Source organism: Somniosus microcephalus, chromosome 2 (assembly GCF_052327205.1).
Source record: "Somniosus microcephalus isolate GS21.2 chromosome 2, FLI_Smic_1.0, whole genome shotgun sequence".
In the NCBI taxonomy this organism is placed as follows: Eukaryota; Metazoa; Chordata; class Chondrichthyes; order Squaliformes; family Somniosidae; genus Somniosus; species Somniosus microcephalus.
In genome coordinates, this window is record NC_140988.1 from 257,104,919 (window position 1) to 257,132,604 (window position 27,686).

Below are 27,686 nucleotides of genomic sequence, written 5' to 3' on the forward strand. Positions count from 1 at the left end.
TCTCTCACAAAGAAGGAGTGGAGCAAAATGGCTGCCATTTATACTGCAGGAGGAGTCCCCTTTAATTAGCGCCCCCCGCGGCGACTGGGAACCGTTCCCCTCTACCAGTCATGGGGGGTGCCAGGCGCGCAATAGGCCGGCGCCACTGAATTTCCGGTTCGGGGCGCACAAAGGGCGTTGCACCATGAAATGACGTCGGGATCTGCGCGCGCAGCTGAGCGCGCACAAATATTGCACCACCGCTAAATCTTAACTGAATTTCGCGAGAGGTGCAGATCGCACCGGCCGCTAGCCGCTTAGCGCCCGACTTCTCCTCCTCCTAAGGCACTAGCGGCTGGCGCAAACAACTGAATTTCTAGGCCATTACATCTAGTTCCCTCATCCAGATCATTGATATATATTGTGCATAGCTGGGGTCCAAGGACCGATCCCTGCGGTACCCCACTAGTCACGGCCTGCCACTCAGGAAAAAGAGCCGTTTATTCCAACTCTTTGCTTTCTGTCTGCCAACCAGTTCTCTATCCAAGTCAATACCTTGCCCCCAATCCCATGTGCCTTAACTTTACACGCTAATCTCTTATGCGGGACCTTATCGAAAGCATTTTGAAAGTCCAAATACACCACATCCACTGGTTCTCCCTTATCTATTTTACCAGTTACATCCTCAGAAAATTCCAGTAGATTAGTCAAGCACGATTTACCTTTTGTAAATCCATGTTGACTTTGTCCGATCCTGTCACTGTTTTCCAAGTGCTCTGCTATTACATCTTTTATAATGGACTCTAGCATTTTCCCCACTACCGATGTCAGGCTTACCGGCCTGTAATTCCCCGTTTTCTCTCTACCACCTTTTTTGAACAGTGGGGTAACATTAGCTACCCGCCAATCCACGGGTATTGTTCCAGAGTCTATCGAATTTTGGAAGATGACCAGCAATGCATCTACTATTTCTAGGGCCACTTCCTTAAGTACCCTAGGATGTAGATTATCAGGCCCTGGGGATTTATCGGCCTTCAATCCCGTCAATTTCTCTAACACCATTTCCCTACAAATTCTGATTTCTATCAGTTCCTCCCTTTCATTAGACCCTATGTTCCCCGACATCTCTGGGAGGTCTTCTAGGCCAGATCTTCTGCTTTCTCATCCCTATATTGCTGAATAATCCATCTGCCCTGGATCTCTTGGTAGCCTCCTCAAAAAGGGTAAGAGGTTGGGAGGGGAGCGGGGAGGTCACCCTCCATCCGTGTTGACAAATTCATATTACCACAAGGGCATTTCCTTATTGGGCGCTCCTAGCAAAGAACGATGCTTGCACCTTCAGCTCCAATACCAAGCACGAAGTGCTAATGGATTTTTGTTTTTAAAATGGAGACCATCCATGCACCTGCCTCTGTCGCTATCACTGCTGCCAATAGTCTGCCAGCTGGTCTGCACATGTATCCCAAATCTGTTTTGAGTGAGCTTTTCCCAAACAAATGACACTACCAATTAAAATATGGTGTGCTATTTTGATGCTATTTTTCTGGATATAATCTTTCATTCATGCTTCTTTGTCTCAAGGGTGAAAGGCTGTTTTTAATTCATATATTTATTTCTAAAGGCTGTGTTTTTTTAAATTTATTTGTTGGAAGCGCAGCCCACTCCCAACAGTATTTTGTACTGTTCTTATTCAATTCATTATTATATTGGACGCACAGCCTGAAAGCATTTTGTGGTCCATGGGAGGATCACAGCAGCATTTTTTGCTTTCATTTAATTGATTAATTTGCCTAGCCAATTCTTCATGATATTCTGTAGTTCTTCTAATTAATTAACTTTCAGGAGGATCCCAACACCATTTTCTCCTTTTAATTAATTAATTAATTTGCAGTCTATTACCACTGCTTTAAATTACCAATTCCATTGCCGTTAAATAATTGGTAAAAGAACAAGAATTGAGATGAGAATTTTTTTTTAAACAGTGAGTTGTTATGATCTGGAATGCACTGCCTGAAAGGTAGGGTGAAAGCATATTCAATAGTAACTTTCAAAAGGGAATTGAATATATACTTGAAAAGCTAAGATTTTCAAGGCTATAGGGACTGAGAAGGGGAGTGGGACTAATTGGATAGCTGTTTCAACGAGCCGGCACAGGTACGATGGTCCAAATAGCTTCCTGTGCTGTATGAGTCTATGGTTCTAAATGGCTGTCTTTTTTTTGGATAAATTTTTCAGGAATTCTATTGAATGAAATAGTCATTAATGCTGTTGATGCAGGATAGGATACAGGCAGTAGAGTTTTACATAAATTGAAGTTCATGGAGGGTAAAGGATGGGAGGCCAAGAGAGCATTTGAATTGTCAGGTCCAGAAGTGACAAACATAGAAACATAGAAGATAGGAGCAGGAGTAGGCCATTCAGCCCCTTGAGCCTGCTCCGCCAATCAATGCGATCATGGCTGATCATCCAAATTCAGTACCCGGTCCCTGCTTTCTCCCCATACCCCTTGATCCCTTTAGCCTTAAGAAATATATCCAACTCCTTCTTGAATATATTTAATGTATTGGCCTCTACTGCCTTCTGTGGTAGAGAATTCCACAGGTTCACCACTGTCTGGGTGAAGAAATTCCTCCTCATTTCTGTCCTAAATGGCCTACCCCTTATCCTTAGACTGTGACCCCTGGTTCTGGACTCCCCGACCATCGGGAACATCCTTCCTGCATCTAGTCTGTCCAGTCCTGTCAGAATTTTATAAGTTTCAATGAGATGGCCATGGATGTTGGGCAATGTGACAGAGGTGGAGGTAGACAGTATCTGATGGAGAGGACATCAGTCTGACTCTTAGCTTGGGGCTGACTTGGATTCCATGGTTATGAACGGTCTAATTCAACCTGAGCTATTGACTGGGAAGTAGGATGAAGTCGACGGCAAGGGTACAGAATTTGTGGTGGGGACTGATGGTGTTCCTAATGTTTAGCTGGAGAAAATTGCATTTCATACAAGACTGTATGTCGGACAAGTGGTTGTAGTACAGAAGTAGTGGAGGGACCGAGAGAGATGGTGGAGAGATAGAGCTGGGTGTCATAAGTGTACATATAGAAGCTGACTTCATGTCTGCGGGTGATGTCACCAAGGGGCAACAATGTACACAAGGAAAAAGAGTGAACAAAGGATGAATCTTTGAATTCTGCCGAAGTGACAATGGAGGGGTGGGGTGAGAAGAGAAGTCATTGGTAGAGATGTATTGATTATGCTCTGATAGACAAGAGTGGAACCAGTCAACTGCAGCCCCATCAAGCTGGACAATGGAGGAGCGAGAGAGAGAGGGGGGGGAGGATGGTGTGTTTGACCATATCAGAAGATGCAGAGAGCTAAAGGAGGGATAATGTGTTGCAGCTACAGAGATTATAATTTGTGACTTTGGTTAGGGCTATTTCAGTGCTGTGGAAGGGTGGAAACCAGATTGGAAGGATTCAAACTGAGTTCCGAGAGATGGGCACATATCTGATCAATGTAAATGGCGTGAACAGCGTCGTTCCCAGCTTCCCATCTGATTTTCCTGTTGCAGCAGTACACAGTAAAATGTGGCACCATGGCCTGCCTTTGTATCACCTCTAATCAGAATGTCAGCGGGGCTCCCAGGGGCAGGCCGAAGACATTTGTATAAGAAGGCCGATTGCGGAGGCCCGATACATGGCCACAGGCCTGCAGCTGTGCTCAAATGTGCACCAGTTTTGGAGGTCCAAGGTCCAACCAGGGGTGCCTCAGGTTGTGTTAATGTCTTGGGATGGGAAATAGTGGCACTCCTGACTTGGACTGGTTCAGCATGCAGAGAGTGTCTTCCTTCCCCTGTCCTGGACAGAAGTAAATGAGAATTGGCTCCTAAAGTCATCCATATAGTGCACACTTCATGCAAGCATCATACCTATTTCCTGTCTCACTTCATTTAACATACTTCAGTTGTCACAATTTAGCATATCTCCTGATTCACTGTGAGCAATGACATGGAAAGCTGGCTAGAATGAATAAATAAGTATACCAATTGTAACCTGGCTCGCATTCCAATATTTGATTTAAAAATATTTATTCACCTTTATCATGGAACTACAATGCGTCTGCATTGGATACACATGTTTATTTATAAATAAATTCCTTTAAAATATTGCCCAATAAGGATAATGCCAACTGAATATATGTAGAGTCCTTTGTTCTAATCCATCCAGAATGGCTTGATCTAAATGTTGAAATAGAACAAGTACGTTGAATAATTTAATATTAAATTTGACAAACAATTAAACTTTACATTATAAAGTTGGCTAAATATCTTAATAAAATCTACTTCAATATTTGAAACTTCATTTAGGTTTCGTATTTTAAAGGTTCCCTCAAGTGGCAGGATTAGAGTTTGGATTTGATCCAAGTGCAGAACCAGGGCACAGGGTTGTTGCAGACTCAGTGAAGGTACAGGGGCAGTACTTGGACAGAAACAGAACATACTTACTTGCAATCAAGGAATATCTAGCAAAAGTAAGTTGTAATGTTGTACCCTTTATATTGTTCAAAAGCCAGATAATGTGTATTTATAAAAGAAAAAACATATTAATCACATGTCTAAAATGTAATATATATCTCACTCTAAGTGTAAATATCTTAAGAGTGTTAGCTTAGAAATGATCATTTGTGATATTAGTATACGAATGCTTAATGTGTTCAAATTACACCCCCCGTCTGCTTGTTATTTTTAACAGAAGTATTGACCTATAGATTAACTAATTTCTAGTCACTAATTGTCTTTTTCCTATCCCTTGCTACATTATAGGGCATTCATAGTAGCACACACCTTGTAATAAACACATGGGCCAAATTCCTCAGGGGTTTTGCTTGTCTCCCACTATTATTCTGGCAGGAGACTGGCAGAACTCCCTGGAAAATGGTGCAGACCTGGCTGAGCCAGCATATAAGACTTTTGTAAAATCAAGGATGATACGTTGTGGTAGTAGAGGATACTGGCCGCCAATGCTACTTTTCATGGTTTCATCCCTTGACCCCATGAACTTTGGTGGATTAGTGGTGATGGGCACATCAGGCACTTAAGTTGTTTTGACTATTTGAAAAAATTGGTAAAGGTTGTAATTTGTACAAATTTACACCCTGATTTTCTACGGCCAAGTGACACTGATGGGGTTTCACAGGTCACCCTTGATCTTTCGAAATTCAGAACCACAAGTGCCTGCGGTGTTCCACGTCCAATTGGATCATGGGAACATCATATTCCAAGTTCCTCTCCAAGTCATACATCATCTTGACCTGGACATTTATTACCATTCCTTCATTGTTGCTGGGTCAGAATCCAGTAATTCCCTACATGACACCATCGTGGGAACACTATCACCACCAGGATTATAGCGGTTCAAAGAGAAGGCCCAACACCATGCTCTCGGGGCATAAAATGGGAATTTGGATGGAGATCAATAATGTTGGATTTCCACTCATTCTTCACGCAGTCCAATTCTGCAATTGTATTTAAGAACATAGAAGATAGGAGCATAAATAGGCCATTCGGCCCCTCGAGCCTGTTCTGCCATTTAATGAGATCATGGCTGATCATCCAAATTCAGTACCCTGTCCCTGCTTTCTCCTCGTATCCCTTGATCCCTTTAGCCTTAAGAAATATATCTAACTCCTTCTTGAATATATTTAAATAAGTTGGCCTCAACTGCCTTCTGTGGTAGAGAATTCCACAGGTTCACCACTCTGGGTGAAGAAATTCCTCCTCATCTCAGTCCTAAATGGCTTACCCCTTATCCTTAGACTGTGACCCCTGTTTCTGGACTCCCCCGCCATTGGGAACATCCTTCCTGAATCTAGTCTGTCTAGTCCTGTTAGAATTTTATAAGTTTTAATGAGATCCCCTCTCATTCTTCTAAACTCTAGCAAATATAAGCCTAATCGACTCAATCTCTCTTCATACGTCATTCCTGCCATCCCAGGTATCAGTCTGGTGAAACTTCGCTGCACTCCCTCCATGGCAAGAACATCCTCCCTCAGATAAGGCGACCAAAACTGCACACACTACTCAAGGTGTGGTCTCACCAAGGCCCTGTACAACTGCAGCAAGACATCCTTGCTCCTGTACTCGAATCCTCTCGCTACGAAGGCCAACATACCATTTGCCTTCTTAACTGCCTACTGCACCTGCATGCTTACCTCCAGCGACTGGTGCACAAGGATACCCAGGTCTCGTTGCATTTCCCCTTTTCCCAATCTATTGCCGTTGAGATAATCTGTCTTCCTGTTTTTGCCACCAAAGTGGATAACCTCGCATTTATCCACATTGGGCAGATGCATGGCAGATGCAGTATAATCACCCAACCTGTCCAAATCATACTGGAGTTTCTCTGCATTCTCCTCACAGCACACACGCCCACCCAGCTTTGTGTCGTCTGCAAACTTGGAGATATTACATCTAGTTCCCTCGTCTAGATCATTAATATATATTGTGAATAGCTGGGGTCTTCGCACCGATCCCTGCGGTACCCCACTAGTCACCGCCTGCCACTCGGAAAAAGACCCGTTTATTCCAACTCTTTGCTTCCTGTCTGCCATAAGAACATAAGAAATAGGAGCAGGAGTAGGCTATACAGCCCCTTGAGCCTGCTCCACCATTCAATAAGATCATGGCTGATCATCGACCTCAACTCCACTTTCCCGCCCGATCTCCATATCCCTTGATTCCCCTAGAGTCAATAGAAATTTACTGCATAGAAGGAGGCCACTCAACTCTTCATGGCTGTCCGGACTCTTTGCTAGAGCAATCTAAAACTAATCATACTGCCTTGCTCTCCCCCAAGTGTCAGCTGTGGCTCAGTTGGTAGCTCTCACTCTCCTCTGAGTCAGAAGGTTGTGGGTTCAAGCCTCACTCCCGGGACTTGAGCACATAAAGCTAGGCTGACACTCCAGTGCAGTGCTGAGGCAGTGCTGCACTGTTGGAGGTGCCGTCTTTCAGATGAGACATTAAACCGAGGCCCTGCTCTCTCAGGGGGACGTAAAAGATCCCATGGCACTATTTCGTAGGGGAGTTATCCCTGGTGTCCTGGCCAATAATTATCCCTCAACCAACATAACATCATTATCACATTGCTGTTTGTGGGACCTTGCTGTGCGCAAATTGGCTGCCGCGTGTCCCACATTACAACAGTGACTCCACTTCAAAAGTACTTCATTGACTGTAAAGCGCTTTGAGACGTCCGGTGGTCGTGAAAGGTGCTATATAAATGCAATTCTTCCCTTCTTTCTTTCCTTCCTCTCCAAATATTTATCCATTTTTTCCCCCTAAAAGGTGCAATGGTTTCTGCCTCAGTTGCACTCTAGCAAAACATTCCATGCTCCCAATAATCACCTGTATAAAAAACAAAAGTTCTCCTAACATGTCTCCTCACTCTTGGTGACCATTTTTAGTTGATGTCCCTCATCACTGTCTTCCCAAGCCAGAGGAAATAGTCTTTCCATGTTTACTCTTATCAAAATCCTTCACGATTTAAAAAAAACTACTGAATCGTTCTAGTATCTCGGGTCTCTCCACATAACTATCGTTTCTCGTCCTTCGAATCATTCTGATGAACCTATGTTGTACATGCTCTATGGCTTCACTGTCCTTTGTATAATGGGGTGGCCAAAACTACCAGGGGGAAAAGTACTATTAGCGCCCCCGCGGCCAAAATTCCTCGGTAGCGCCCCAAGAGGGAAGCAGGGCGCTACTGGAAGCGCCCTGCCTCCCTCTTAGGGTGCAGCAAGGGAATTTCGTGACGCTGTGGCACATCACCCTGCGGTAATGCAGGCTTTCTTCCCCTTCTTAAAGGGGAGGGGCCTTGCGCAGCGTGACCCGGGGCCCAGCTGGGCCACCAGGGATCGGCGTGCCAGCAAAAAAGCCCGGCACTCCGCGGGGGGGGGGGTTCTCAGAAGGCTGGGGATGGCAACGGGGGCAGGTGCTGGCAGGTGGCCTGCAACAAAAATGGCAGCCCGGCACCTCGCCTTTAACCAGTGCCGCCCCGGCCACAGGTAGGCCCCCCCTGACCCTGTTGGACATAGCGTTGGCAGTAAGTCAGGGGGCGCTACCGAAGACCGGGGCGCTGCGCATGGTGATGATGTCATCGCCGGCGGCACAGCGTGGCGCTAACGGTTACCACCGTTACTAGCCTCCCGTTGAATTTCGTGGGAGGCGCCGCGCCCAGGTGCTAGTTGCTTTGCGCCCCGTTAGCACCCTCTTGGGGAGCAAAGCAACCAAATTTGTACCCCACAATGCTTTGCACAAATTTATCAAGCCTTCTTTACCCTGTACCCCTGTTTATAAAACCCAAAATGCTATTATTTTTATGGCTTTATATAGCTGCACTTTCAGGTAATTATATATGTCACCCTCTAGGTCTCTCTGTTCATCTTCAGTATCTTCCTATTGAATGTATATACTCCAAATCCTAGTTTTTTTCTTCTGCCAAAATGTATTACATCACACTTCTGCACATTAAATTGCTTGTGCTATCAAATCTGTGTCTTTAAGTTTATTACAATTCTCTTCCTTTTTAGCAAAACCTCCTAATTTTGATTCACCAGCATATTTCAAGGTTGTGCTTGCTATGCCCTAGTACAATAATTTGTTTATACCAAGACTAAAAGTCGGCCCAGATCTTAACCCATGAGGTACACCACTTCCAACCCTTCTCCAATTCAGCCAACACCATCTACCCTAATTCTTTGTTTCCTGTCTGTTAAACAATGTTGTATCTCTGCCTTGTTGCTGCAGAAATCTCCTGTCACTCCAAGGTGTTCTGCATGTCCTGAGAAACTTCCTGCAGTGCGTTTCAGCTGCATATAGTGGACTCTTCCCACTTTTTCATCATCAGTCAAATGCCTGGAAAAGATCTTCACTACATGCACATGAGATTGGTGCTTCTTAATCATTGTTCTTTTGAAGATTGGGCACCCGAGATCTAGATTTCTAGGCTCCTCAGCTGAGGGCAGTTGTTTCTCAACCCTATGGATGAATGGCACGTTTCCTGTCTTCCACTTCCAGGTACTTATGCTCACTAGTGCTCAGTGCTTCATCTAATGAAAACCTTTCTGACTCGCTAAATACTTCCTCTCAAATGGGTGTCTCTGGGCTGGTACTGCTGTAGGCGAGGTGCCATGACCGAATTGGTGAGGATGTGGCAGGAGCTCCAGATCTGGAAGGGTCCAGGTGGCCGTGGAATGGCTCTTTCTCTGAGGCATCTCCTTTGTGAAAAACAAAATAGCTTGTTTATCTGTGCATACACTGACATTTGCCCTAAAAAATAGTGGTGAGTGTAAGGGCATTGTAAAACTTGGAGAAAGCATACGAAGCATGTCCAACCTTCTCTTGCCATCTCATTGCCTCCCATAGTCTCTCCTGCCTATTAACTGCAGAACTTTTTCTTCATGCAGACTCAAAGTTTTCAGTATTGTTCTTCCTTCCACTAGTTACAGTTTTGTGTTACTGGTTATAGGCAACCATTTTCTTTTGAGAGAACATAATCTTAAAGGGTTGTGAGTGATATGGACACTTCTGTTCGTGCACCGCGCCCCCCCCCCCCCCGCAATATGAGCACATGCATCCCAGGATGATAGGTGTAAGTGCATTATCCCTTTTAAATGAACTGTTCTTCAAGACTAGCAAAATCAAGCTGCACTATTTCAGTACAGTTATAACACTGGACAATGTGGAAAAATGCTCAGGTATGTCTCATCCACATAAAACTGAATCATCTAACCCAGCCATTTACTGCCCTATTGGCCTCCTCAATAAAGTGATGGAAGGAATCATCAATAGTGCCATTAAATGACACCTACTCACGAATAACCTGCTTAGCAACGCTCAGTTCAGTTTCTACCAGTACCACTCGGCACCAGACCTCATCACAGCCCTGAACCAGACTTGAGTGCAAGAGCTGACTGCCATAGGAGTGATGAGAGCAACTGTCTTCAACATAAGGGCAAAATGCAACCAATATTGGGTCTCCGCCCTCATAAATGAAACCGGTGAGCTGTGGACACCTGGGTGTCCCAAGACAGCTCACCAGTGAAGAGGCTTTGAATTTTGGACCGCTGCATCGCTGGCAGCAACACTCAGGTAGGCAGGGGAGGCAACCAAGAGAGGGAGGTAGTGTTCTGGTGGTGGGGTGTCGTGGTGGTGGTGACCGGGAGTCTAGCAATGGTCTACGATACTGCAGTGGAGCTGGGAGAAGGACTCCTGTATCCACTGGCTCCACATTTTGGTGGCAGCCTAAGGTTTAGTCGTGAGTAAACCTGGTTATCCTGAATGCAGCTAGCCCGGCACTGGTTTCGTTCAGGGTTGCACAATTTTACACAGGGGCCCTCAAACAGTGTTAGGCCTCCTATTTGAGACCTAAGAGTCTAGCGCCTGTTTCAGGCATGGGCCCTGGATGCCTTTTTTTTACCTATACCAATATGGTGGGCATCGCACTTCCAGTTCATAATGAGCAAGCTCACCCTGCCTGTCATATTGAAGACTTAGGTGCATGTTTTGTGCCTGAAAAATGGACACATAGCCATTGAACTTCTAGCCCACTGGGTTTCTACACCAAAGCGTAACGAGTATTTCCGCTGGCATCTGGGGTGGGCAGATGTTACTCTGTTTGGCCCAATGATAGCCTGACATATCAAAGGAAACTGGGCTGGGAGGATGTAATAACCTGCTGGATTTCCTGCAGCTTTCCTATCCTGTGTGCTAAGCGATCTAGATGCTAGCAAGTTACTGGTGTTCAGGTTCATGGATTGGCATATGTGAGGCTCGCAGGGAGCTCCAGGCTCGGGTCATGGCTTGAAAGATCCCTGACATGACTGGATCACATTATTTCCTTTAGAAAAAGGGGCCAATTAACAGCTATCAGTGGTCTTTCAAGCCAGGCTGCTCACCCTTAAGGCACCTAAGTCACCCTCTCCCTCCTTACGCCCAAGATACATCCATACTGGTGTGGGTGCTTCCCAGAATTATTAAAATAAAATTACCCCTCCCTGAACTGGACACTTGGATGGCAGAAGTGTGCATCGCTAGTGGGCTGCAGGCAACTAATACAGTTGCGGCAGATCAGGATTGAGGAATTTTGGCCCTGCAATTCTATGTTTGTAAGCAATGCTGTGTAGATTAAGTAGTTGATTTAAAAAAAACGAGTTATGATTTTAATGCTTACTAGTGGATTCTTTATGGCATTGTTCAGGAAAAGTTGAATGATGCTCTAATAAGAATAGAAGCATTATAGCATGTAATGTACGGTACATTACTCTGCTGCTAAGACACAGCTATGTTTATCAGTTTCTCTATGGTCACAAAGTCTAATTGTAAACAAGACATCCTGAGGTCAATTCGAGGTTAATTACTGTACATTAGGGAAGTTTGTCATTTGGCAGTTGTTTATAAGAACATAAGAAATAAGAGCAGGAGTAGGCCAATCGGCCCCTCGAGCCTGCTCCACCATTCAATAAGATCATGGCTGATCTGATCCTAACCTCAAATCTTCTATCACTCTCCATCCACCCGAACCCATGTGATCTCCCGGGAGAGGCGAAAAACCAGATAAAAAACCCAATGGCCAATTTGGGAGAAAAATTCTGGGAAATTCCTCTCCGACCCACCTAGGCGATTGAAACTCGTCCAGGAGATCACTCTGTCCCTATATTTTCTACAGTACTTACCTTCTGTAAAGGCGATCTCCACCCCAGCCAGGAACAGGAATAAAACCATCTCTTGAAATCTAACAGAATTAGAACACAAGAAGTAGGAGCAGAACCAGGCTACACGGCCCCTGAGCCCGCTCCACTACCCACAGGGCCACGACCATTCTGAACCTAGACCCATGTCCAATTTCCTGCCCGCTCCCCATAACCCTTAATTCCCATAACTTCTAGGAAACTATCTATTTCTGTTTTAAATTTATTTAATGATGTAGCTTCCACAGCTTTCTGGGGCAGCAAATTCCACAAACCTACCACCCTCTGAGTGAAGAAGTTTCTCCTCCTCTCAGTTTTGAAAGAGCAGCCCCTTATTCTAAGATTATGCCCCCTAGTTCTAGTTTCACCCATCATTGGGAACATCCTCACCGCATCCACCCGATCAAGCCCCTTCACAATCTTACATGTTTCAATAAGATCGCCTCTCATTCTTCTGAACTCCAATGAGTAGAGTCCCAATCTACTCAACCTCTCCTCATATGACCACCCCCTCATCCCCGGGATTAACCTAGTGAACCTTCTTTGTACTGACTCGAGACCAAATATGTTTTTCCTAAGTATGGACACCAAAACTGTATGCAGTATTCCAGGTGCGGTCTCACCAATACCTTGTATAACTGCAGCAATACAATACCTCCCTGTTTTTATATTCTATCCCCCTAGCAATAAAAGCCAACATTCCATTGGCCTTCTTGATCACTTGCTGCACCTGCATACTAACGTTTTGAGTTTCGTGCACCAAGACCCCCAGATCCCTTTGTACTACAGTACTTTCCAGTTTCTTGCCATTAAGATAATAACTTGGTCTGTGATTTTTCCTGCCAAAGTGCATAACCTCACACTTTCCAGTATTGTATTCCATCTGCCAAATCTCTGCCCACTTACTTAGCCTGTCTATGTCCCTTTGCAGGTTTTTTATGTCCTCCTCACTCACTACTTTCCCTCCCATCTTTGTATCATCTGCAAACTTTGATATGTTACACTCGGTCCCCTCCTCCAAATCGTTAATATAGATTGTAAAGAGTTGGGGACCCAGCACTGACCCCTGCGGAACACCACTAGTTACTGGTTGCCAATCTGAGAATGAACCATTTATCCCAACTCTCTGCTTTCTGTTAGAGAGCCAATCCTCCACCCACGCCAGAATATTACCCCCAATCCCGTGATTTTTTATCTTGAGCAATAATCTTTGTGTGGCACCTTGTCAAATGCCTTTTGGAAGTCTAAATACACTGGCCTAGAAATTCAGTAAGGCGCTGCCAGCTTTGCGCCCAGTTACCGCCTAAAGAGGGCTTCTGCGCCAATACAGGAGTTTGCGCTGATATTCAGCGCAGCGGTAATGGCGGCGGTAGCCGTTAGCGCTGCGCCGGCACCGATGACGTCATCGGTGTGCGCAGTGCCCCGGTTCCGGCCCGATCCCCATATTTAGTTGCGGCCGCCTCTTCCGCAGCGGCCGCAAACAGCGACCAGAAAACGGGGCCGTACTGTAGCCTCAGTGGGGCGCTTTAAGGTGGAGGTGCGGCCGGCCGCTTTTTCGGCGGCCGCCTGCCCGCATCTCCTTCCCCGGACTCCTCCACACCACCCCCCCCCCCCCGCGGCATTGCCGGCTGCTTTCCGCGAACCCGGCACTTCTCCGTGGTGCCGGGCTAATTTGCCGGCACTATCCAGCGGCGATCTCCCCGTTGCAGGCACCTCCACCTTAAGAGAAGGAGGAGGCCTGCAGTACCGCAGCCTGCCGCTCCGCAGCGGGTGGCGCAGCAGCGCCTAGAGCGCTGAAATTCAGTTTCAGCGCCCCAAGCGGGGGCGGGCACACCCTGGAATAGCGCCCGGTTCCGACTTGGGGCGCAAAACGTGAATATCTGACGGTCGCAAATGGCTCCGCGCCCAGGGCTAACTTTTGGGCGCTAGCCAGCTGGCGGGGCCATAGTGAATTTCTAGCCACTATGTCCACTGGTTCTCCTTTATCCACCCTGTATGTTACTTCCTCAAAGAACTCAAGCAAATTTGTCAAACATGACTTCCCTTTCATGAAACCATGCTGAGTTTGCCCTATTAAATTATGTTTATCCAAATGTCCCGTTACTGTCTCCTTAATAATGGACTCTAACATTTTAACAACCACAGATGTTAGGCTAACAGGTCTATAGTTTCCAGCCTTCTGCCTACTACCCTTTTTAAATAAGGGTGTTACATTAGCAGTTTTCCAATCTGCCAGGACCTTTGCTGAGTCCAGGGAAGTTTTGGAAAATTATTACCAATGCATCCACAATCTCTACCGCCACTTCCCTCAAGACCCTAGGATGTAAGCCATCAGGTCCAGGGGATTTATCCGGCTTGAGTCCCATTATTTTACCAAGTACCACTTCCTTAGTGATTTTAATCGTATTTAGCTCCTCTCCCCCTAGAGCCCCCTGTTTGTCCAGTGTTGGGATATTCTTAGTGTCCTCTACCGTAAAGACTGATACAAAATATTTGTTCAGCGTTTTTGCCATCTCCATGTTTCCCACCATTAATTTCCCGGTCTCATCCTCTAAGGGACCAACATTTACTTTAGCCACCCTTTTTCTTTTTATATAACTATAGAAACTTTTGCTATCTGTTTTTATATTTTTTGCTAATTTACTTTCATAATCTATCTTCCCTTTTCTTAATCAATCTTTTAGTTATTTTTTGCTGTCTTTTAAAGACTTCCCAATCTTCTATCCTCCCACTAGATTTGGCTACCTTATATGCCCTTGTTTTTAGTCGGATACTATCCTTAATTACTTTACTTAGCCACGGATGGCTATCTTTTCTTTTACACCCTTTTTTCCTCAGTGGAATATATATTTTTTGGAAGTTGTAAAATAACTCCTTAAATGTACACCACTGATCATGTACCGTCTTACCCTTTAATCTATTTTCCCAGTCCACTCTAATCAATTCCGCTCTCATACCTTCATAGTCTCCTTTATTCAAGCTCAGCACGCTTGTTTGAGATCCAAACTTCTCACCCTCTACTTGAATATGGAATTCAACCATGTTATGGTCACTCATTCCAAGGGGATCCTTTACTAGGACATTTTTAATTAATCCTGTCTCACTACACAGGACCAAATCTAAGGTTGCTTGCCCCCTGGTTGGTTCAGTTACATGCTGTTCAAGAAACCCATCCCTAATACACTCAATGAACTCATCCTCAAGGCTGCTCTGCCCAATTTGATTTGTCCAGTTAATGTGATAGTTAAAATCCCCCATAATTATAGCTGTTCCCTTATTACAAGCCTCAACTATTTCCTGATTAATACTCCGTCCAACAGAGTTGCAACTGTTCGGAGACCTATAGACTACGCCCACTAGTGTTTTTTTCCCCTTATTATTCCTTATCTCCACCCAAACTGTTTCACTATCCTGCTCCTTTGACCCAATATCATTTCTCTATTATAGTGATTCCTTCCTTTATTAACATAGCCACCCCACCTCCCCTCCCTTCCTGCCTGTCCTTCCTGATTGTTAAATAACCTGGTATGTTTAATTCCCAGTCATGGTCACCCTGCAGCCATGTTTCTGTAATGGCCACAAGATCATACCCATATGTAGTTATTTGTGCCGTTAACTCATTCATTTTGTTATGAATGCTACGTGCATTCAGATAAAGAACTTTCAAATATGTTTTGTGACACTTAGTTCCTGTTTTTTCCCCTTTTACTACTTTACCTTTTACTCCATACCTTCTGTCCCTTCCTGACACGTTCTGTTTTTTAATTTCCCCACTGCTACCTAAGTCTATGACCTTCTCCGTTGTCATTTCTGTTATTTGTTCTCTAGAAACCTCCCCCCCCCACTAATTAGTTTAAAGCCCTCTCTATAGCCCTAGTTATATGATTCGCCAGGACTCTAGTCCCAGCACTGGCCAAGTGGAGTCCGTCCCAACGGAACAGCTCCCTCCTGTCCCAGTACTGGTGCCAGTGTCCCAAGAAGCAAAACCCATTTCTCCCACACCAGTCTTTGAGCCACGCATTTAACTCTTTAATTTTATTTATCCTAGCCAAATTCGCTCGTGGCTCAGGTAATAATCCAGAGATTATTACCCTTGAGGTTCTGTTTTTTAATTTGACCCCTAGCTGCTCATACTCCTTTAACAGAACCTTCTTCCTTGTCCTATCTACGTCGTTTGTACCAACATGGACCACGACAACTGGATCCTCCCCCTCCCACGCCAAGTTTCTTTCCAGCCCAGAAGAGATGTCCTTAACCCTGGCACCGGGCAGGCAACACAGCCTTCGGGACTCCCGCTCTTGACTGCAGAGAACCCTATCTATCCCCCTAATGATACTATCCCCTACCACTGCAACATTTCTTTTTACTCCCTCCACTTGAATGGCCCCCTGTACCACGGTGCTGTGGCCAGGTTGCTCATCCTCCCTGCAATCCCCGTTCCCGCCCTCACAGGGAGTAAGAACCTCTCCTGCTTGACAAGAGCAAGGGCTGCGGCTCCTTCAACACTACACCCTGGATCCCTGTACCTTCCTCACTCGTAGTCACACTGTCCTGTCCCTGACCACGGACTACATCTGCAGTAATTAACTTCATAGGTGTGACCATCTCCTGAAACATAGAGTCCAGGAACTTCTCCCCCTCCCTGATGTGTCGCAGTGTCTGAAGCTTGGTCTCAAGCTCTTTAACATGGAGCTTGAGTTCCTCTAACAGCAAACACTTATCGCAAATGTAATCACCGTGAGCCTCAATGGGGTCCACCAGCTCCCATATTTCGCAACAGTGACACACCACCTGTTCACCCATATCTGTGTAATTAATTAAATTTCTTATTAGTTATGAAGACCCTCTGCCCCGATATAGATGATAATATTACACCACTATTTAATAGGACTTACCAACTTAAAGGTATAGAAGAGAAGGAAGAGGAGCTACCAACCAGCTGATCACCAACCTCCCTCGTGAATGCTGTCTGGGGGACCTGTCCGGTTGAATTGTCTCGCTGCTCCGCTTCCGCAGTGTTCGATTAGCCTGAGAGAGGGAAGCAAAACAGAGCAAAAAGCACCCCCTCACCTCCCACTTGCCCGAACTCTGCCACTTACCAAACTCTACTTGCACTCAATGCGACCGCACTCAGCGCTACCGCACTAAGCCCACCCCTTTTTATACCCGGACTCTACTTCCGGTTTAAACTCCCCAACAGCTTAATTTACTCTATTTATAAAAAAAAAAAATTAAACTTCAAATAATTCACTTTTTTTACTCACTAAAATTCAGTAAATGCATTTAAAAGACTTTTTATGCCACTTACCAAAGTCTGCTTAAACTCAATGCAACTTGCAGGCAGGGGGTATTTTCACTGGGACTAGGATTCCGGGGGGCAGGGTGAGCATCCCCGCCAACTGCTTCAATTTGAAGCCCAGGCTATTTTAACTCATGGGCCTCATTTACATCTTGCCAGCCAGCTGCACGCCTGAAATGGGTGTAAAGAGGCAGCTGGCCGACTACTGGCAGGTAAAGATCGGGTGGCTTGGAGGCCACATAACTTAAAATTTTTTATAATGTACCTTTTAGGGCTTCTGCTTTTTCAACACATTTTACTGAGCAGGGTGGATGCTCAGTCGGCGGTTAAATACCATCAGGGGCGATTTAAATATGTTCAAGAGGCTCCTGCCTGAGTCAAATGGGCGCCTCGGCTGCCTTTTGGGGGGGGAAAAAAGGGCCCGGTGGGAAGGGAGTGGAGATGTGGTGGCACTGTTTCGAAGGTGAATTGGTGCAACCGCCCCGTTCCCGCTGGACACCCTGGGGTGGGTTAAATTCACAGTGAATTTCCACCTCCAGATTGGAGGAAGCCCATATGAAATGACTGCGTTTTTCACTTTTAATATAGTTATGACACTTTGAAATGTGACATCTGAAGTATGATCGACCTTAAGCTTTTAGATTATAACTTTTGCAACGCACACAGGGACACAAGACCAACTGTCAAGCAGGGTTAGAGGGCGGCGAATAATTAGACCTAGGCTGGAGGAGGCAGAGCAGGAAGGGAATGGAGAGGACAGGAAGTGGGGGAGACGAAGGGAAGGAGGACAGGGTGGGGCAGTAGAGTTGAGGGGGAAGGGAGCGGAGAGGAGTTGAGTGGAGGGGAGAGAAAAGGAAGGGAGGGGAAGAGGCACGTAAAGATGGGGAGAAGAAGTGAGACGGATAGGGGACAGCAGGGGTGAGGGAGGAAGCCCAGCAAACTATCTCAGTAGTTGGATTTCAAAGTATCATCCCAGCCTCAAATTTGATTTTAGTGGGACAGGGGTTGAGGGAAGCATTTCTCACATATACCTGGTTGCACATCTGTTCTCAGGGGAGGGGGGAGTGAGGACAATAACCCCTCCTTCACCAGGCTCAGTGTGCTCTGAAGGAAATTGCAGCAACTCCCAATTCCAGCATTAGCTGGAGGAGCGAGTACTCATTTCCAGAGCATGATCAGATTTCCATTTTAACTTGAAGCAAGTCTCCTATGAATGCAGACTTTTGAAGTGACGGGGAACAAACAAAACGAGCAGTCTTGTGTGCTGCAGGTTGCCAGACATCTGTTGTCAGTAACAGTAAGGGAGGGGATATTGCTGCTCAGACATTTTTAACCTCAGTGGGGCAGGGAGGCGGTTAAGCAGGAGAGGGAGGAAGGATGCTGGCTGGGCTGGTTTATCCCTGAAATTCTATTCTGGTATTTTCACAGACAATCTGGTTCTTGCATGTCTAGAGCACAGAGCCTATTCTGACTTGCAGTCTTCCATTCCATGACTTCCAGAGTTTTGCATGTTCTCCTTTTTCCATGTTGCTTCAGTGTGATTCCTACTTTCCCATGCGCAATCTTAGGTTTAACATTACCACTCCCGTGCACACTCCCCTTATAAAGATTCTTGCATCTTGTTTATGCAAATCGTACTTACTTTAGGTACTTTCCAACTTTTTAAAATAAACTGATACCAAAATTGGAACACAAATGCTGATTGCAATAATCTCTGCTCAATTCAATGGCTCCTGGGAAGTTACAATCGCTATTTTTTTTAAAAGATGGATAAAGATAAAAGGTTCCCATTGGGGATGTCATATAACATTAGGTATGACCCAATGTTTTCAATTTGTCATGTAATGTTACATTCACAGTGCCATCTGCTGGCATAGTACATTTGGAATCCTGAAACCACTCACCATTTTTTAATATATAAGTAGATAGATATATGGGGGTGAATTTCCGCAGGTCGTCTGCCGTAACTTTAGCAGAAGAGTCATGGGAACCCCAGGAAAACAATGGACAGCTGGGAGAACCTTCTGGGAATTTACCCCCATAGATTTTACTCCGGCTTACTGGCAATAATTTTGCAATGAAAACAACATATTGTGTTTCTACAGGGGAAGGATGGATATGTGATGTTCCGTAATTGCCAATGGTTGATTGATACAGAAACAGCTCCCAGTCTCTCCACTGTTGTCATTAACCATTTTGAATCAGTAAAAATTGTTCAAGGACTCAAGAAATGTAAATCAGGACATCGGATGAGTTTAATCAAAGTTTCCCACTCCGCATCCATAACAGGTACATTTATTTTCTTTATTTAAAAAAGCTATTCTTTCACAATTTATAATAATGTTATAACAGCTGAAGATATCCCTCATATCCACCAACTGATTTTGTTTCCCTTATAGCATATTTTACAGGAACCAATGTGATAGGCTCTGTATTGTGTCTGTCACCATATGACCCTGAGGGAATGTAGAGGTAGATGGGGCTGATTTAAAAATAGCGGTCTATTAGAAAAGGAAAAGAACTTGGATTTCATTAGTAGCCGTTCATAGAATCATAGGCCTAGAAATTCATGACCGGCACAAAAGCTGCCAGTGTCATCACTGGTGGGTGCTAACAGCTGCCAAAAATGGTGGCGCTGGCAGGACTGAAAAATTGGGGCTTGGGACTAATTAACACTAGCTCAGTGCTAAACTCACCGTGCAATGCCGCCCTGGTGGCGTTGGTCCCGGCAGGAGGCCCCAATGTAGCGAGGCTGACGTTTCATTGCAACTGGAACAGCCTGCTCTGAAAGCGAGGCTGACATTTCAGAAAGCATTTGGTCTGTTAAAGAGGCAATGCCTTCATGTAAAAATAGGCAGTTTATAGCCCTTACAACTCAATTTTTTTTCAGAAGGCAATTAACATTAAAAAAAATTCCCAAATGGGAGACTTCAGCTCTTAAAGCTGAATCCCCTTCCACACCTAAAAAAAAAAAGGGGAAAAGTGCTTCAGCACTCACACAAATGGCTCAGGAAGCCAGGGAAGGGGCACCCAGGGTCTTGCACGCAGCACTCCAGCTTTGTGCAGGGGGTCAACACTGCAAGAGAGGTCCTCTACCCACAGGGGCCAGGAGGCCCTCCAGAAAGAATGATGTGGAACCACATTACCGAGGCCGTCACTGCCAGCTCTGTCGCCCCATCACCTGGCTCCAGTGCCCAAAGAAGCTTCATGACCTCAGACCAGTGGTCAAGGTCAGTGAATGTATCTTCAAAAGCCATCTCCTACCAACTGCACCACTAGCCTCACACACTTCTCAATGCACAACTGCCCCCCACACCCCCAAATCACTCAACTACAAACAAGCTGTACCAAATTCTTAGCTTCACTTCACCCCCTTGGAGGAGGCGGTGCAGGCCGTTCTTGGCAAGGGCATGGCTGAGCCCTTGGCCAGCAGCGGGGCTGAAAGAATACAAGATCCTGGTATCCTCATCCGTTCTTCTTCTTCTTAGGCAGTTCCTCGGAACCGAGGATGACTTGCTTCCACATTAAAAATGAGTTTGCAGGTGACTGATTAGTCCAATGCGGGACCTACAGTCTCTCACAGGTGGGGCAGACGGTGGTTGAAGGGGCGGGTGGGTGGGGTGCTTGGTTGACGTGCACTCCTTGCGCTGCCTGCGCTTGGCTTCCGCTTGCTCCCGGCGAAGAGACTCTAGGTGTTCGGCGCCTTACCGGATGCTTCTCCTCCACTTTATGCGGTCTTGGCCAGGGATTCCCAGGTGTCAGTGGGGATGTTACACTTTTTGAAGGAGGCTTTGAGGGTGTCCTTGAAGCGTTTCCTCTACCCACCTGGGGCACTCTTGCCGTGCCGGAGCTCCGAGTAGAGCGCTAGTTTTGGGAGTCTCGTAACGGGCATGTGGACAATGTGACCCGTCCATCGGAGCTGATCGAGCGTGGTCAAAGCTTCGATGCTGGGGATGTTGGCCTGAGCAAGAACACTGACGTTGGTGCGCCTATCCTGCCAATGGATTTGCAGGTTCTTGCGGAGGCAGCGTTGGTGGTACCGCTCCAGTGCTTTGAGGTGCCTGCTGTACATGGTCCATGACTCTGAGGCATACAGGAGGGCGGGTATCACTGCTGCTCTGTAGACCATGAGCTTAATGCCGGGTTTGAGGTCCTGGTCTTCAAACACTCTATCCTCCTACTCGCATGCACCTCTTGCTTTCCTGCCCTCCCCTCGACACAACACCACCCTTGTGCTGCCTTCTTTTCACACACCCAAGAAATGCAGCCTGCCCAGCCAGTGGGTGACCAAAAGGAGGGAGAGGAGAGTGAAGAAGAAACACCATCACTCGATTTCACACTCCCAGCCACCAGCTCCTCAAGGTCGACCAGCAAGGCCATTTGCAGTGTCCCCCACTGAAAGTTAGCAGCCTTCCACCAGCCATGCTGCAGCCACTGGGGTAGCACTGCGTGACATCAGTAGGATTGGCAAAGCCACACACAAGACAGTCACTAAGGGTGATGAGTTGATTTCTTGATGTCATATTGGATGGATAGATGTATAAAGTTGGATTGGAAAGATTGCTTTGTGGTGGCTTTTATTTCAGCATTGTGGCCAAGAGGACACTGTGATGGTCAGTAACAGAGGGAAGGTAAGTATGACAAATGTTGAAAGGGGAATTGGGGTTGTGGTCACTGGTACCACAGGTGGATGATTCCATCCTGGATATACCAGCCAGAAAAGGGCTGTGTCTGGGTTGCAGTCTTCCTCCTTTTCATTCTCTTCCCTCTGTGAGCGGATGCTGTAAATCTGAAATAGAAGCATAAGATGCTGGAAATACTCGGCGGGTCAGGCAGCATCTCGACCTGAGACATGAACTCTTTCTCTCTCCACGGATGCTGCCTGGCCTACTGAGTATTTCCAGCATTTTCTGTCTTCGCAGAGGCCTTCCTTTACCATCCGAGGTCTTGCAAGCTTCCAGCAGCACTCCTTGCACACTAAAATTTTTTTTTAGCATGTATTGCACCAAGCCACCACTTCAATAAAATCAAAAAAATCCACTCCTAAAGCTTAAATGCAAACTTACCTGAAAGATGTGTGTGTCCCTCTAAGAGGTGCAGACGGCTTCTCTTTCAGTCTGCTGAACGCTTTGTTTTTTGAGTGAGCTTAGGACCCAGTGGTGAGCTCAGCACTACGGTCGAAGTTTGCTGAAGTGACGTTAAGTCGGCATTGTGTGCCAACTGATGTCACCCTCTTTATTTACATGTCCAGACCAAAATGTTGGCTGCTGAGTCCCGCGCTAGAGAAGAGTGCTAGAATGGCAGCCCCCATTTTCACCAAGATAGCAGCACAAACGGGTGGCAGTAAGTGGCCCAATTTCTAGGCCATAGAATTTTCCCAAACAGAATGAGTTTATTCAGTCCATTGTGCCTGTACCAGCTTTCTGAAAGAGCTAGTTACTTAGTTCCATTATTTTGCCCTTTCCCCATACCCTTTTTAAATGATAGTTTTTCAAATATTTGTCCACTTACCTATTAAAACCCATCTTCTGTATTGCGCTTCCACTACTGCTTCTAAAATGCTTTGTGTAAAAGAAATTAACTTCTCCCTTCTTTTGATGATGATCTTAAATTTATGCCCTCTAGTTATCGACTCACTAACAAGTGAAGATAGTTTGGCCCTATTTACTTTAGCAAAATCCTTGATAAATTTGAACTTCTCTTAAATCTCTTAACCTTCCCTAATGAAAAGAGCCTTTCCAAAAGCTTTCATAATTTTTTAATAAATATATATATTAGGAATTTTAGTGAGGCTTGAACTACACTCACTTGTACTGTAGCAGCGTATTACTTCTGTTATAATTTATGACACTACACTTGACATTGTTTTAATGGTGAGAAAATGTTTGCATCTGTAGTACATTATCCTTTTGATATAGTGCAGATGTATAAAGTAGATGGAAATTGGAAAAACTACAATCTCAATACCCAATCTGTGGTGTATGTGCCTTTAAGAGCCCCAGGTGTGTTGTAATGCCGGTAATTGCCACTCGGGCTATATAAGCCTGTATATTGTGTATATCCGTTAGAACCCCCCCCAGACTTTGCTTAGTAAATACCTATGAACCAACTCCTGTCTTCAGTGTCTTTATCAACACACAGACACTACAGTGGCGACGAAGTGGAAACGGACTTACCTGCAATTCGGCAGCACCTCAAGGACATCGATTCCTCGGGCGTCCAGAAGACTCAAGGAAGTGAGAAGCTGTGGTTTCACCAGCTGGCCAAGCTGGTGGCAGGTACTGTGCTAATCCTTCCTGGGCGTCAGGCTGGGGCTCCAGCGGCTGGCTCTACAGCTGAGACAGGCAGCGAAATCAGAGGCAAGCAATAACGGACTGGGAGTGAGCACTCGGGAGACGGCCGACGCGGCAAGCAGGTTAGCGTTCAGACCTCCGGCGGGAACGAGTCTCCAACAGTAAATTAAAAAAAAAAAGAGAACGGAGACCGCAGTAAACAGCGTTGTTATCGGCAGCAGCGGCGGGAAAGCGCGGGAAGCGCCATATCTTTGCTACAGAAAAGAAAAAAAAAGTGCGGGAAGCGCCATACCTTTTCTGAAATGCCTAAGTCTGGCAATATTGATGCTTTTGATAGCGAAATAGAGGATTGGACCACATACGTGGAAAGAGTAGAGGTATATTGTACTACAAATGGAATAGAAGATGAAAAAAAAGCTTCAGTACTTCTGAACTTAATGGGCGCAAAGACATACGGGCTGTTAACGAAATTTAATCACTCCAGCCAAACCAAAGGACAAGAATTTTAAAGAAATTGTTGATACCCTGCAGGAGCACTTAAGCCCAACACCGCTGCTGATAGCGGAACGATTCAAGTTCTTCAAGAGAAATCAACACAAGAATGAAAGTAATGCTGATTACCTAACCGAATTAAGAAAGCTATCAAAGTACTGCCAATTCGGGGCAGGACTATCAGATTATCTTAAGAGACCGCAAACGAATTTGTCTCTAAGTGAAGGAACACAAAAAAGACTGCTTTCTGAAAAAGATTTAACATTGGACAAAGCTTTCAGTATGGCTGTATCATACGAAGCAGCAGCAAAAGGAGCTGCAGAGATACAACAAAAGACACAGGACTTCAGCACCCATGAAATGACACAGGGTTTCGACAGATGTTATCGCTGCGGCAGATCCACCCATAACCAGAGGGACTGCTGGTTCAAGGACAAAGCATGCAGGCAATGCGGGAAGATTGGACACATTGCATGGGTATGCCGATCTGGACAAAATAAATCCACTGACAGAAAAAGAAAAATCGATAAAGAAAAGTACAGGAAGGTACAAATGATGACGGACAGTAGCTCCGAAGACCAGAAGAGCGATAGCGACTTCGAAAGCAAGAGACTCAGCTGTCTCAAATTACATAATGTACTTGCCAAAGATGATTACCAAACCATTTGGGTTACCCTCACAATAGCAGGGTCCCCAGTTAAAATGGAGCTAGATACAGGATCAGCTCTAACCGTAATAAATCAACGGGATTACGAGAGGCTATTTTCACATATACCTCAAAGACACATCCATTACCTTAAAAACATATACGGGGCAGAAAGTATACCCCAAAGGAAAAATAAGGGTGCCTGTTGTATACAACGGCAAAGAAATACAAAATTTGTATTTATACATTCTACAAGATGGTAGTCCACCGTTGTTGGGACATGAATGGATCAGGAAGATACGTTTAGACTGGCACTCCATTCAGGCACTGACGGTGACCAGTAAGGAAAAAAACAATGATGACATCATACCTGAACGATTAAAAGACATCTTGGCCAACGCCAAAGAAGTGTTTCAAGAGAAACTAGGAACCTTGAAAGGCATCACCGCCTCAATAAAAGTGGAAGATGCAGCAATTCCCAAATTTTTTAAGACAAGACCGGTGCCATACGCAATACGTCCAGCAGTCGAGGCAGAGCTGGAGAATTTGGAAAAAGCAGGCGTATTATCCAAAATAGATTGGAGCAAATGGGCAACAACCATCGTTCCAGTCATGAAAAAAGCATTGAATAAAGATAAATCTGAAGAACAGAAAAATTCGCATCTGTGGTGACTTCAAGGTGACTGTAAACCCGGTCCTTCACACAGTACAGTATCCTGTTCCGAGGATAGAAGATATTTTTGCCTCACTATCCGGAGGGAAACGTTTCACCAAAATTGACTTGGCACAGGCATATCTACAGATGGAGGTTGAGGAGGCCTCTAAAAAGTATCTCACGATAAACACACACAAAGGCCTGTACCAGTACAATCGACTGGTTTTTGGAGTAGCATCAGCTCCAGCTATCTGGCAAAGAGCTATGGAGCAAGTCCTGCAAGGGATTCCGGGGACTCAATGCTACCTAGACGACATCCTTGTAACAGGAGAAAATGACAACGAGCACCTTGCCAATTTGGAGCAGGTGCTCACTAGGCTGAAAGAACGGGGCCTACGAGCGAATCACCCCAAGTGCGAATTTTTCCAAAATCAGATATCATATTGTGGCCACATAATTAATAATGAAGGGTTGCATAAGTCACCTGAAAAAATTGAAGCGGTTATAAAAGCCCCAACACCTGAAAATGTTTCACAATTAAGGTCGTTCCTGGGATTAATAAATTACTATCATAAATTTTTACCAAACTTGTCAACTCTTCTACACCCTCTTAATGAACTTCTACAAACAGGAGTGATTTGGAAATGGAACGAAGACTGTAAACGTGCCTTCCATAAATGCAAAGGCTTAATCACATCCGAAGAAGTTTTGGCTCATTACAACCCATCACTGCCAATCAGACTGGCGTGCGATGCATCCCCTTATGGCATAGGAGCAGTATTATCCCATAAATTCCCTGATGGCTCAGAACGGCCGATAGCTTTTGCGTCATGCTCATTAAACTCAGCTGAGCGTAATTATGCCCAAATCGACAGGGAAGCACTCAGCCTGGTATGGGGAGTGAAGAAATTCAACCATTACTTACACGGACAAAAATTTACCTTGTTGACTGACCATCAACCCCTCATCTCCATATTCAACCCTAAAAAAGGTGTTCCCATTATGACAGCGCAAAGGCTACAAAGGTGGTCCCTTTTTCTAGGGGCACACCAATACAACATAGAATACAAAGGGTCAAATCAGCATGGGAATGCTGACGGTTTATCGCGTCTACCGTTGCCAACGGTAGAAGAGGCACCTACAGTAGACCCAGTAGAGATGTTCCACTCTACCATAGTGGAATGTCTACCAGTGACAAATTCTGCCATAGAAAGGGAGACGAGAAATGACCCGACTCTCTCACGGGTCTACGATTTAACAGTGAAGGGATGGCCAGCACATGGCGAACCACTGTTGCCAGCATTCTCACAAAGAAAACAGCTGTCAGTGTGCCGAGGAACCTTGATGTGTGGATCCAGAGTGGTGATTCCACCCAAACTCCAGGATAAAGTGCTAAAGGAGCTTCACGAGGGGCATCTGGGTGGAGTGAAAATGAAGAACCTAGCTAGGGCGTTTGTATGGTGGCCAGGTATCGATGGAGACATCGAAGAAATGACCAAGAGCTGCCTAGGATGCCAGAAGGTCCAAAACGCTCCACCACAAGCCCCTCTACATCCATGGGAGTGGCCCTCATCTCCATGGCAAAGGGTACACATCGACTTTGCTGGTCCATTTATGGACTCAATGTTCTTAATCGCGGTTGATGCACACTCCAAGTGGCCGGAGGTAATAAAGATGTCCTCCACCACCACGGAAAAAACCATCACAGTATTAAGGACCATATTTGCCAGGAATGGGCTGCCGGAACAGATCTGCTCTGATAATGGACCGCAATTTGTGTCCGAAGAATTCAGAAAGTTCTTAAAAAAAACAATGGGGTTAAGCACTACACGTCCGCCCCATACCATCCCGCCACCAATGGATTGGCTGAAAGGTTTGTCCAGACCTTCAAGAAGGCCATAAAGGCCATGGGTAATGAAGACATAAAACTTCAGCACAAGGTGGATAACTTCTTATTCGCATACAGGAATGCAACACATATGGTTACCAACCAAACTCCCGCCATGATGTTCTTCAATAGAAACCTAAGATGCCGGCTGGATTTGGTCAAGCCCAACATCAGAAGGGACGTGGAGAACCGGCAGTTTCAAGGCATGAATGAAAGGCCAACTAGAACCTTCCAGATAGGTCAACAAGTTTTGGCCCGGGACTACCGTACCGAGAAATGGCAGCCTGGAACTATCTGCACACGACTAGGACCACTGATGTATACCGTGGACATCGGAGAAAGCATAATAAGGCGCCATTGCTGACCAAATCATAAAGTCATCCAAAAAGGGACAACCTACACCACAACTCTATACATCTAATGATGAAGTAGAGATACCCATATCTACCTCCGATCCGGTGATACTGGAACCCGATGAACCCGACACTGGCATTCAAGCCGAATCAGCCTTGCCAGAAGAACCTACTACACCGCCAGAAGAACCTACTACACCACCAGAAACTACTACACCCCCGAGGCGTTATCCGGACCGAGTCAGGAAGCCTCCTGAGAGACTAACTTATAATTAATTAACTACAGCCATGTATATTATTTTGCTTATAACATGTAATTAATAATTACTTAAAATATGA

General features: G+C 45.5%; 1 protein-coding gene across 1 annotated transcript in view; it reads left to right on the plus strand.

Annotated features, from left to right (window-relative positions):
- The window catches only part of LOC147123346 (uncharacterized), a 100,252-nt gene that overhangs the window by 66,858 nt on the left and 5,708 nt on the right, over positions 1–27,686 (plus strand). The window contains exons 6-7 of the mRNA XM_085971323.1: positions 4,359–4,506; positions 19,126–19,309. Of these exons, the coding sequence (XP_085827449.1) occupies positions 4,359–4,506; positions 19,126–19,309 (332 nt within the window). The remainder of the gene's footprint in view (positions 1–4,358; positions 4,507–19,125; positions 19,310–27,686) is intronic.